This window comes from Labeo rohita, chromosome 8 (assembly GCF_022985175.1).
Source record: "Labeo rohita strain BAU-BD-2019 chromosome 8, IGBB_LRoh.1.0, whole genome shotgun sequence".
NCBI classification, from domain to species: Eukaryota; Metazoa; Chordata; class Actinopteri; order Cypriniformes; family Cyprinidae; genus Labeo; species Labeo rohita.
In genome coordinates, this window is record NC_066876.1 from 7,024,650 (window position 1) to 7,038,021 (window position 13,372).

The 13,372-nt window shown below is 34.4% G+C and overlaps 1 protein-coding gene across 4 annotated transcripts in view; it reads right to left on the reverse strand.

Moving 5' to 3' along the window:
* Nucleotides 1–13,372, reverse strand: part of fkbp15b (FKBP prolyl isomerase family member 15b) — a 28,297-nt gene that overhangs the window by 7,650 nt on the left and 7,275 nt on the right. For 3 of the 4 annotated variants that reach the window (XM_051117065.1, XM_051117063.1, XM_051117066.1), the window contains exons 11-24: nt 12,488–12,536; nt 11,009–11,134; nt 10,729–10,819; nt 10,500–10,576; nt 8,279–8,321; nt 8,048–8,157; nt 7,879–7,977; nt 7,578–7,672; nt 6,456–6,558; nt 3,296–3,328; nt 2,811–2,982; nt 1,013–1,149; nt 778–933; nt 462–614 (exon numbers count right to left, since the gene is read on the reverse strand). In XM_051117065.1, coding sequence (XP_050973022.1) covers nt 462–614; nt 778–933; nt 1,013–1,149; nt 2,811–2,982; nt 3,296–3,328; nt 6,456–6,558; nt 7,578–7,672; nt 7,879–7,977; nt 8,048–8,157; nt 8,279–8,321; nt 10,500–10,576; nt 10,729–10,819; nt 11,009–11,134; nt 12,488–12,536 — 1,444 coding nt within the window. The remainder of the gene's footprint in view (nt 1–461; nt 615–777; nt 934–1,012; nt 1,150–2,810; nt 2,983–3,295; nt 3,329–6,455; nt 6,559–7,577; nt 7,673–7,878; nt 7,978–8,047; nt 8,158–8,278; nt 8,322–10,499; nt 10,577–10,728; nt 10,820–11,008; nt 11,135–12,487; nt 12,537–13,372) is intronic. The other variant, XM_051117064.1, reaches the window with a different exon arrangement.

Here is a 13,372-nt window from a genome sequence, read left to right on the forward strand (position 1 = left end):
TCAAATAAATGGAACTTTGATGAGCATAAGAGACTTCTTTAAAATTTAAACATTAAATCTTACTGATCCCAAACTTTTGAATTGCAGTGTATATATATATATTTTTTTATACACACAATAATGCAGCAGAAAAAAAAATCTGGCTAATGCATTTTCTTCAATCACTGGCCATAATTCTAACATTGAAATCAAAATTAGCCATAAAATATTGTCATACACAGGAAATGAATTCCCCCTGCTCAGAGGAAGACAGGAATCATGTCTCTGTGGCAGCATTTCAAGACTTTCAAGACTTCACCTTACTAATGGTTGTCGAAAGCACCAATGCTACAAAACATCATATTTTGTGAGAAAATGTGCTGTGCTCAAGAAAAACAGCCTCTACTTTTGGAATAGTGAGAATTAAGTAGTGGATTTCATTCAGCACATGATGATGCAGGACGGGTGTAGTGTATGTGTACCTTGTCTTGTAGCTGTGTGAGTTTGAGCTGTAGTGAGTCTCTGTGCTCTGTGAGTTCAGTCATGTCTCTCCTCTGCTGTTCACGTGCCGCTGCCAGAGCCTGATCACACTTCACCTGCCACTCCTGCTCCAGATCAGCCTGCAGCTGAGACAGCTACGCACACAGACACAAAAATAAAGGTACTTACTTGAAGCTACAATATAATAATATATTGAGTGACTGCAGCTTTATACACCTAGTTACTGTTAGGAACGGGTAAGGAAAGTCAGCTATTAAATACGGATCTGTTCTTGTCATCATGTGCAGACACATTTACCTGTTCAGCTGCAGCTTGGTCGGTGCTTGTTCTGGCTTTACGTAGTTGGCTCCTGAGGTTGTCTAACTCCTGCTGGCCTGCCCTCCTCACCTCTTCCAGTTCCTCGTCGCAGCGCTGTCTCTCCAACTGCCACTTCCTCTTCCTCTCAGAGAGAGTCTGAATCACACAGTTCAGTGCATGAGATGAGGATTCAGTCATATGTTTTTTCACAAAGACAGAAGTGTGAATTACTCACTCGTTCCAGACTGTCTTTCTCTGTTTTCATGTCTTGTAGCTCTTCCTCCATGTTGTTGAGTTTGATCTCCACTTCCTTTCGTTTCTGTTTCTCCATCTTGTATTGATTCTGTACTCTGTCTGCTGTCTCCTTCAGCTCTGAAACAAACAGACAGACACAGCAGACAGTGCATCAAGCCTTGACCCGTTGTTCTCCATGCAATTTCCCAATGCCTAGGAATTTTTTTTCGTACTGAAAGCAAAAATGATCCTGAACAAACCAAAAACAAAACAAACAAACAAAAAAAACAAGAAACAAAAGGGAAAAAAAATGACAAAAAAAGAAAACAAAACAATATAAAAAATTAACAAAAGAAAACAAAACAAAACAAGAAAACTAAAATCAAAAATGAAAAAAGGAAAAAAAAACACAAAAAGAAAAACAAAAGAAAAAAAAAGAAAAACAAAAAACAACTAAAATAATATACACAAAACAAAAAACTCAAACAAACATGAAACTGAAAGCAAAAATGTAGCCGAAAAAAAAAAAACCCACTCAAAAAATGGACACAATAGGGGGAAAAAAAATGATAAAAATAGAAAACAAAAAAATAAAAAAAGGAACACAAAAGAAAAAACAACAAGAAAACAAAACAAAAAAGGATAACAGAAGAAAAAAAACTAAAACAAGAAAATAAAAAATAAACAAAACAAAAAACCCTAACAAACATCAAACTGAAAGCAAAAAATTGTCACAAAAACAAACAAAAAAAGGACCAATAAATAAGTAAATAAATAATTATATAAATAAAACAAGAAAACATTTAAAAATCAAAAAATGGACACAAAATTAAAAAATGCTAAACATAGAAAACAAAAAACAAAAATAAAAAATAAAAAAAATGAACACAAAAGATAAAACAAAATAAGAAAACCAAAAAATCTAAAATTAAAAAGAAAAAGAGAAAAAATGAAAACAAAAAATAAACATTAAAAATTAACACAAAAGAATAAACAACACAAGAAAACAAAAAAAGGAAAACAGAAAAACTAAATAAACAAGAAACAACTAATAAAATAAACAAAACAAAAAAACCCAAACAAACATGAAACTGAAAACAAAAATGGTGCAGAACAAACCAATAAATAAATAAATAAAACAAGAAAACAAAAAAAAAAAAGGACACCAAGAAACAACAAGAAAAAAACCCTAAATAAACAAGAAACAAACAAAACAAAACCCCAAACAAACATGTTCTGGTGATATAACAGAAAATTAAGCTTATTTTTGAAATGGTTTTTTTTTTTTTTTTTTCGTTTTTTTATGTGTCACATTATTTTTTATCACAACTATCTTTCCTTTTTACCCTCAAATTCACAATATTATGTCATAAATCACAATCACATACTCCTAAAATAATTAATTATCATGATCATATTTATAAGTGATACAGCTTTTATTTTATTTTATTTTTTTTTAATATATTTTAATAAAAGCCATTGCATTTCTTTCAGAAATGTATCTTAAAAATATTAAGAATCAGAACTGAGAATGAAAACTGCAACAACCTTAAAACATTTGCATTTATTACGGTAATGAGAATATGCTTAATTAAAAATAATGTAAAAAGATCTACATGCAAATAATATTTTTTCTTTGATTTTGAAGTAAAATTAAATTTTACATTTTGGAGTGAAATTCTGGACTAATGAGATTTCGCTGCAAGGAAACTAGAAAAGTGATCAACAGATCATCTTAAAGTGAACTACTTATTTCACTCATGGTTAACCGATCAAGACTGCTAGTTAGTGCTGCTCACCCAGTATCTGAGCCTCCAGTGTTGTGATGTGTGTGCTGTGCTGCTGACTGTCCTGCAGGGCTGAGTTGAGTTTGGTCTGCAGTGCTGCGGCCTTCTGCTGCTGAGAGCTCAACTCCAGCTGCAGCTCCGACACGCGTGCAGTAGACGACGCCAACTCCTCTGTCAAACGCGCCTTCCAGAAAGAAACAGAGAGACCACATTAAACCAGCGTATTCACAACTCACATTACAACAGAACTACTGATGAAATGATGATGATGAGACTGTAACAGAAAGAAAAAAATGATGAAAGTATACATAAAATACGGTGACAGAACTATCTATCTCTGCTGAGAGCTGAATGCTGATTGGTTAGTGAGTGTGCCTGTTAAAACAAAGAGTGAAAACACAAAGAGAAATGGGAAATGCTTTACTGAAATAAACGATGGGAGAGAGTGTGTGAAGACTATGAAGAAACGGATGAGGCGGGACAGCGCTTTTGCTCACCTGATCCCAACTCAATTCCTGTGGCAGTGCATGCTGGGAAAAGAGAGCAGTCACCACTAAAGGCTCTCAGCCAATCAGAGCAGTGTTATTTAACCAATCAGAGCAGAGATACATGGCTTAGCAAGAAAATAAAGTGGAGAGAACAGTAGAGATCAGATTCTTCTGTAATGTTACAGTATAAAGTAGCTTTGCTGGAGTGGAGAGGGTGTAAAGAGAGTGATTTTGTGAAGACGGCATTTTAGGGAAAACGTTCTTCTACATCGCCCATTAAGGCTTTTCCAAATGGCTGGGACTTGTTTGCAGAATCACATGTATCCTTCACCAAAAAAAGTATTTTAAAATAATTAAATCTAAAAATAAAAAAGAAGTATAATAAACTATTTTACTGAACGCTTGTTTGTCAGATTTTTTTTTTTTTTTTACAGCCTAAATTGACTGAATTTGCAGCAGTTTTTCCTCAAAAATTACTGTGAAATTTGCTGAATTTTGGCTGTATTGCAGTGTAAACCCAATAATCATGATGTGCTTATATAATTAGTCTTAGTACCCGTAAAAGAGCAATTACCTGTAAATATTTTTGTGCATAATTACTGAATTTTTAGTTCTGGTCACCGACGCACATGGCAATGGTAAAACCAGCAAAGCTTTGTTGAAAACACAGCTCGCACACAGACATTACATCAGTAATCATTAACAATCATTATAGAGTATACATTTTAAATGTTACTATTTCATATATTTAAAACGTAATTAACGTTAAGAATTATATATTTTTATTTATATAATTCATAATCCAATATAATTACAACTTTTTTAATTTTTGCATTTTTTTTTTTTTTTTTGCAATTTATAACAGTATCAACATTATCCATGAAGTATTTAAAAAGTGCACATCTAGTAAAATAATTTATTTATTTAAATTAAATTTACTGATGAAATCAGACATTATGAGGGCTAGCAAATATTCTCCCCAATATATTATAGTCATTATTACATACACTTGAAATCAAAAGTTTACATACACCTTGCAGAATCTATAGAATGGTAATTATTTTACCAAAATAAGAGGGATCATACAAAATGCATGTTATTTTTTATTTAGTACTGACTTGAATACAATATTTCACATGAAAGATGTTTACACATAGTCCACAAGAGAAAATAATAGTTAAATTTATAAAAATGACCCTGTTCAAAAGTTTACATACCCTTTATTCTTACTGTGTATTATCTGAATGATCCACAACTGTTATTTTTTGTTTTGTTTTGTTTAGTGATAGTTGTTCATGAGTCCCTTGTTTGTCCTGAACAGTTAAACTGCCTGCTGTTCTTCAGGTCCCACAAATTCTTTGGTTTTCCAGCATTTTTGTGTATTTGAGCCCTTTCCAACAATGACTGTATGATTTTGAGATCCATCTTTTCACACTGAGGACAACTGAGGGACTCATATGCAACTATTACAAAAGGTTCAAACGCTCACTGATGCTCCAGAAAGAAAAACGATGCATTAAGAGCTGGGGGTTGTAAACTTTAGAATAGAATGAAGATGTGTACGTTTTTCTAATTTTGCCTAAATATCATAATTTTTTTTAATTGAGTACTACCCTTCAGAAGTTACAGAAGATACTTACATGTTCCCCAAAAGACAAAATAAGTTAAAAATTACCCTGATCTTCAAATTCAAAAAGTTCACCCCCCGGCTCTTAATGCGTTGTGTTATAAATTCAGCTATTATTTTCTCTTGTGGATTATACGTAAACATCTTTTATGTGAAATGTCTTACTTAGGTCAGTACTAAATAAAAAAAATAACATGCATTTTGTATGATCCCTCTTATTTTGGTAAAATAATTAACATTTTGCAGTGTGTATGTAAACTTTTGACTTCAACTGTATATATCATTAAACAACCAGAAACTTTCATTTCACCCCACATGCTTATATGTAAATATATAACGGATCGTCTGCATACCAGGGTCAGAAATTAATTTTTCCAGCAAGGGGCAATATTTGCCCCCAGGATTGATTTCCAGAGGCATTTTTTACATTTTTCAGAGCAATGTTTATAATCACCTTATTATTATAAAAACCATATTATGTTGTTTTTAATGTCAAATACTTTACCAAACTGCTTTCTATCTACTATCTAAATTATAAATCTAGAAAAATAAGAGCTCATAGATCTGCAATATTATGACAAAAATCATTACTGTAGATTATTGCTCTTTATCTTGTCATAATGATTATTAATATTGATGTAGAAAACAATATAAAACATCTTCATTTTGGGCACGTCACATTCTGGCTTCACAGACAAACATGTCAGTCCATGATGTTAGCCTAGTCTAGCACAAGTTATGCAAAAACCCCATTATAATCACTGAAGCTACTTTACTGCTGTTTATTAGAATTTGCGAGATGCACATTCAGCTCCCAATCTAATCGCCTCTGATCGGCCAATGCATTCCTAAGTTCAACACAAATTTGTTTGATTGGTTACAAGGCTCAATGATGCACAAAACAGTGTGTCTGATGCAGTGTGAGCGAATCTAAATCTAATTCTGCGAATTGACACTTTTCATTCATTTTCACATTTCATTTTAATTGTGACAGCTGCAATATGTTGTTTAATTGTTCAGGTCTTAAATTTATGCGGCATTTTTGTTCTTTCGGTGGCATTTTTGCCACAAGCCCTCGTTAATTAAAGTCCCAGTGATCCATATGGTCTGTCCTTTATATTGCTTCCCCTCTCTCCTTGGTTTAACGCTTTGTGAAAAAAATGGCGGAAATGTACACAAACCTACACAAAATCCTGCTGCAAATAATTTAGAGTTTGCTTGATTTCGATTTCAATTCTACTCTCAGAAAAACGCAAAATCCTTAAGCGACCAAGAATTGCACCATTGTATTCACAACATGCTAACATCAAACTGGGAGTTGAGTCTCCTGTGTGCTTCACTTGATGAGCACTGTCTGCAATGCGGAGATACTGCCTATGAAGGGCACTTCAACTCAATCACCCAAGCATCCTTGACGATTATGGTGAAGGTATCAGCCCATGTAGGCAGTATAATCCGTGGCAGCTCACCAGGTCTTGAAACAGAGCTGTTCTGGTGTTATTATGTGTGTGTGTAATGGATTAGACTGTTTAATAGAGTTACCTTGTCTTGTTCTGCCTGCAGTATTCTGGCCTGATTCTGTTCACTGCTGTTCTTCAGAGAGTCGTTTCTCTGCTCCATCATCAGATTACTCTGCTCCACATACCTACACAAACACGAACACAAACACCCTTGAGTCACACTGTTACTCTGACATGTCTTTTGATTGCAACAGTCAAAACAACACAAAACAAGAAATGATGGGGATAAGAGCAGCTAACAAGATACAGAACAAACTTAACGCTGCCCTCGCACATGAGCTCACTGCCCCCCGGTGGCTTTAGGAAAACAGCGTACGGTGAGCAATATGCATTTAAAGTAGTAAATATAAGAGGAATATGTCATGTTATTTACATGTACTAAACTTCCTGCTGCCAGCTGGTGGCGCTATAACTTTAACTGAATATTGGCTTTTACATGTGTTCAGGCCAGGACTCTTATTGAATGGGTGAAGTTTGGGGCAGATCAGACATTGTATAACAACTTCCTTTTACATGGCGAAACATCAGACTTTGTCAGACCATGACGGACAAGCCCTTTAATGAAAACTCAAGATCTTCGCAGTTTAACACTGGAAAGGCCTTTAAATAAGACCGATCAAATATAATGTTGGTGTCATTAAATCTCTAGGGGAAGTTTGTTAGAGCGTAAAAAATGCCACTTCCTGTTGCCAGCAGGTGGCACTATGGCTATATGTGAATATGGTCATGGGCATGTGCTCAGAACAGGACTCTCATCAAACGTGAATTTTGGTGCAGATCAGACATTGTATGTCTGAATTATAACAACTTTTGTTTCACTGCAAAACATCGAAGTTTGTCAGGCCGCCACAGACACGCCCTTCAACGAAAACTCAAGATCTTCTCAATTTAATGTTATGAAGAGCTTTAGATTACACTCACCAAATTTGGTGTTGATTTGTTTAAATCTCTAGGAGGAGTTTGTTTAAATACAACGCCTGAAAATGGCAAAAACAACACGGCACATGTGCAAAGCATGTTTAGGCCCTCATGTTTTGAGCATGTTTAGGCCCTCAAAAATGCAATTAATTTTGGAGAAGAAGAAGAAGAAACTGAGCAATTCCAATAGGGTCCTCGCACCAAGAGTGTTGAACTGAATTCTGACCTCTGATTCTGATTGATGAGCTCGCCGATCTTGCGGTTCTGCTCCTCAATGCGTGAACTCTTCTCAAACACCTCTTTCTTCAGACATTCATTCTCCTAAATAAATGAAGTCACATGACATGCAGGTCGACAAAATATTTCAGCTGTTTTCTATTTCATTATTTTCATCAACTCACAAAGCACCTGTACTTCCCTCACAAGCTCCCTTTTGGGAAGCACTGCAAGTACTGACAAATATGAAAAATTGATTGATGGGTTTGATTGACCAATCACTGCTCACCTGCCAATTCACTGTCAATTACCTGTATTATTCTCTGAATGTTGTGCATGATCATTGCTGTTTCCATCGATACGTTTGATAAGCCCAACGAAACGCTGCCTTGCTTTTGTAGGTCCTCAATCTGGAAAAAAAGAGATTTCTCAAATAGTTGAACAAGTATACAATATAGTTACTTTGAAATATCTACCAACCTTTGAGGACAAGTGGTCCAATTTGTCTGCCACTTTCCCAACAGCCAATCGGATTTCAGTGTTGTGTTGTCGAGCCTCTGTCATCAAGAAGGATGTGACATCACTAGTTCCTTAAAGAGACAGACATAATTTACAACCCAACCTTTAAAACATACATATTTTTGCATTGCAATGTTTTTGTCAAAGTAGATTTTGTAAGAGATTTTGTAGTGTACAGCTTATGATCTTTACCTTGGTAAGGCACAGTCTGTGTGGGGTACATCTGGCTTACAGGCTGAGAAGAGGAAATCACAGTCAATTGATGTTCTATACTTGGTGTTAAGGGTTTGTTCAGGATAGGGTTGCACCAGCCACTTTTAAGGTCTTACTTAAATTGAAACAAAGTCCACACTAGAAGCTGGGGTTGGCTGATAAACAGTATCATATGCCGATATAATTTATGTGGATAATGATAAGCTGTTGACATTTTTACTCAGTATGGATTAATGTAACAGCCTATCACACAGCAGAAATAAAGGTGACAGCAGCCAGGCAGTGCATGTTGCTAATAAGTCATTTCAGCTTCTTAACTTAAAGAAATTACGAGAGAAATATATTACTATTGTATACTAAAATAAATTCTAAAATTAATAATAGCAATATTATTATTTTTAAGGAATACCATAAAACCAAGATATTTTTTTTTCATCAATTTATACAGTTCTGTTGCATAGCATCTCAAACTACTACACTTGTATTCATTAATTTCATTAGACACAATTGTTTATGATAGGTTTGTACTGAATCATAAAACAAAGAATCTAGAAAAAATAGAATGAGAAAAAAGAATTTAGGGGAAAATAATGTTTACATTTATTCTCAAGGTCTAACAAACATGTGGAAAATATTTCCTTCCCCATGAACAGGGAATGAATATTGCAACAAATATTGCAAATAAATATACAAATACATAGTATGTATGTATTTATATGTTGCAATATTCAAATTTTTCTTCTGCTGAACATAAGAAAAATTCATTCTGGTTTGGAACAACTTGAGGGTTGTCCGTTTTTTATTACTTCATAATGTTTCATAATGTGATTTTACATAAAAACATCATAATTTAAAAGGCTATTTTGTATCCTATTTTCGAGTTTCTCTGCAGAACGGTCTGTTTTTATAGGCGAGGCGCATTAATGACTTACAAGTAAACGGCCACTGCTGTGAATAAGCTGCCACTTATTGAAATAACAGATGGACGCTGTTGTGACATACTCTAAAAACAACATGAGCCATTTTGGCCAAATAAATACTCAGTATATGGGTTATTCTATAATTGTGGGTACATCTCATGTCCATGAAGTACATTTTTAATATATTTTCATCAATATAAAGCCCCGATGCTTAATTTTCAAGTTATTTTTTCTCAATCACACTACTATATGTTGAAAAAGCCATTTCTTTTGTTCAAAAATGATGTTCATATCAAATACAACCCTGGTATCCAGCTGTCTGATTTTATAAAGTTGTTCATTCTACTAATTCTAAGCATGAAAATGACCTCAAATATAAATTAATTTCATAGTTTTGCCTTCAGTTATATTCGGTTATCAAGACATTTGGGTGTGCATTTCAAAAATAAGAAGTGTGCGAAAAACCATTGTCAATTAAGTTACCCACTAGAAAACCCCTCAAAAAGGAATGGTTTGTCCCATTCTCGCATAATTTGCATGATGATGATATTTCCTCTAGAAGCACATGGAAGAAACACTAGAAGTGATGTTCTCTTTGTTTCCCCTAATATTGGTTAAACTAGCAAACCTGTGTCAAGAGTGGACTAATTGACTGTCAACAGTTACACAAGTATTATCGCTGCAAATTATAACAAGACAATTTAACTAAAACTTATGTTTTGTTTATGAAAATATAAACATAACATATGGTCAGTAGTTCTAGGCTTCCATGTTGAGTACAGGCCCAAAACACTGAAATGTCAACTAAGTTACCTGTCAACTGTGTTACCCAGTAAAGTTAACATGGTGGACAGTAGCAAACATAGATGGTATTTTATGCACACATTCCTGTTCAGATCACCTTTATTTATACAGCACTTTTACAATATAGATTGTTTCAAAGCAGCTATGTAAGGTCATGTTTGGGTTTTTGGGAAAAAGGAAAACACATTGGAAAACACACAAAGTGTTCTTCACACTGTCTAATTCTAAATGTACCCCTAATTATAGAATGACTACATATGTTGCAGTATGAATATGCTGCAACATTACTGTTGGATCCAATATAGTCAGACTGAGCACTGCATCATCTTTTACTTTCAGTCTCTCTAAACAGCATCATATGTCAAAAGATTAAGGGAAATTTAATTTCTCAATTCATGATCCCTTTAATGTTATCAGTCTTAAGTTATTATACAGTGTTACTTGTTGGAGTTACAAAGCAATAGTGAGTCACCCACCTGAAAGGCATGTATGGCTCCCGGCATCATGGGCTGTGGATTGGCTGTTGCCATGGTAACAGGTAGAAGAGCTGAAGCTGGAATGACAGAGAGAGCGTACAATGTCATAAAACTAAACTGTGTAACAGTTCATCTCAAACAATTAAACATATCTTATAAAAAGAGCATTATTTGGCACTACACTACTGACCTTGGTCAGATCTGATATATGATATGATATAGGAGTTACCTTGCACTGAAGGTGGCGGGCCGGAGGAGATGTGTACAGGCTGTGGTGATGGTGCACTGCTACGTTCCTTGAGTCTGGATACACTGGGGTCCTACAGCAATAACAGGATCAGAGTGCATGAGGATTATCTGTATGCATTCTCTCACATCTACACTGCATATCTTTATTAAGAACAAAAACTTTGATCACAATGGCAGATTTTTGTGTTGTGTCTGGTTAGGAGACAGTAAAACCACTGTAATGAAGTTCTCAATGAATGTCTTATAAAAATAAATCTTGCCTCAAGTTCTGAGTCACTAGAGTCTGGCTGTGAGGGGGATGAAGCCGGGCCGGTGATGAAGGGCAGCATTGGCTGGCCCATTTTTGCCATGCGTGAGATCAGTTTAGCTTTAGTGGCATCAGGATTCTAAAGACATTGCAAAACATGTCAGAAAACACAAAGATACATTTATTACACTGTACATGGTTTATTATTAGTGATTAGTGAATAGCTTTTGATATTTGTCATATTCTGTGTGGTGGTTAGTTTGCAGGAGTAACAGAAATGAACTTTTCCAAGTTGAAACTGCTTTTAATGGGCAGTTTTACCTTTACAAGGCTAATTTTTTCATCCTAATTAAATGTATGCATCATCTTTTGTGTTGAATTCTTAAAGGGGTCATCAGATGCCCATTTTCCACAAGTTGATATGATTATTTAGGGTCTTAAAAAAAAAAGTCTATAATATACTTTGGTTAAAAATTCTCAATGGTTGTGTAAAACAACAACCTTTTTACCTTGACAAAATCAGCTCTGCAAAAATCATCCCATTCTGATAGATTTTTCCTTTAAACGCCCCTCTCTGCCCTCTGTGGAGTGACGTGCTGCTCTGAGAGGTTGTTTACTTTAGCCGCATTTAGCACATTTAGCCGTGAAACTTGCTAACTAGCACGTTATTAGGAAAGGTGATTGCAGAGATTCATAAAAAAACCCCTTATACTCACTTCTGCTGTAGGTGAAGCTGGATCAAGAATGATTTGCATGAACATAGATGCATTTATGTAGATCAGTAGGCGCATTCCCTTCACAAATAAACCAAATCCACTGCATCTTCAGCGGCTCAGATGTCGGGAGTAAATGACGACCACTATGTTCATTATTACATCCAGCAACCTCAATCGTTCATTATTACATCCAGCAACAAAACACCTCAATTGCTCAATTCGAGATTGAGCAATTGATGACCCCTTTAAATTTATTCAATAGTAAGACGCCATAGGGCTGTTACCAATCAAATGAAATCAGTATCAACTAAATTTGTGTTTGCAATGCAGATGTGGCACAGAATCTGCATCTGAAGTGTGATTGAGCTGTTCTTCAAATTAATATCACATTTGTGATCGCACTGATATTCAGAGAAAAACTGTACTCTTTGTGTGATTTTAACTATATCAGATGATATAAATATAAAAGTCATACGGTGACCTCTCATGAGAACTCTAAATGTGCTGGCGTAATAGTCTAACCTACATCTCATTGTTAATGCGTGCACTCTCTAGGTGTGTTTTTGTTTGGGTTTTTGCTAAATAATCGATAATGTCAAGTTGCATATCACTTATAACAATTACAATATCATCGTAGACGATATATATTACACACCCCTAATGTTAACCTATGAGCCTTTTTGTAAAGCGTTACCTTATTATTTTAATAAAAATCTGCATAAATAAAACAACATGGTAGAAACAAATAGGTCAAACTGCAAAGAAACAAAACTTACACTGAGCTGCTCACTGAGGGAGTTTGATTTTGCTCGAAGAGGTGGTTCACTGTAAACAAAGAGGAAACAGAAAACCTCAATCAAATACTATTAATATAAACAATAATCTCCAGTCAGGCTACAGAAGGAGGCCTGTAGTGCTCACTAGTGTTGTCATGATACCAAAATTTTAACTTCGATACGATTCCAGACTAAAATATCACAATACTACTACTGAACCAATACTGCGGAAAAAACACAGAACAGGAAAAGTAATTGAATAATAGATGATCCAAAAGGAGATCATAGTTATTTTATCTTTTAAAACAAAGCATTTCATCCCCCTTTAAAAAAAAATGAATAAATAAAAGAATAATAATCACATGCCAGTGCCACCACACAGGATTAGGGTGAAAAAACTACCAAGCCTACAGGTATGTAGAGATCTTTGTTTTATTGGTAAGTTAGCTTGAAGGATATAGCCAAATCTTATTTCATGATATAATCATTTTACTTCACAACAACAATTTATATCATGACATAGTCATTTTTTGTTATTCTATCTTTGTTATTAATAATAAGAACCTAGATGCAAGTAACAAACTAAAGGACATTTTATTTTTTCCTAAATAATTGTTCTAGACTGTAATGGTTACATTAAAAAAAATATTTATCAAAAAGCACGTCTAATGAATTTAAATGATGAAGCTTGCAGAATTTAACAGCAATTTATTAAAAGTTTAACAAAAAAATCTCGGTTTTCCTTTAATTTTCTGGATTCTATTTAAATACTTTCATTGCATTTTAATAATCAAAAGCACGTCTAATGAATTTATAAAGGATAATTAGATTTGAGATTTGAGTTAATTTATTATAGGCTATTTCTTTCTTTTTTCCTCCAGAAAT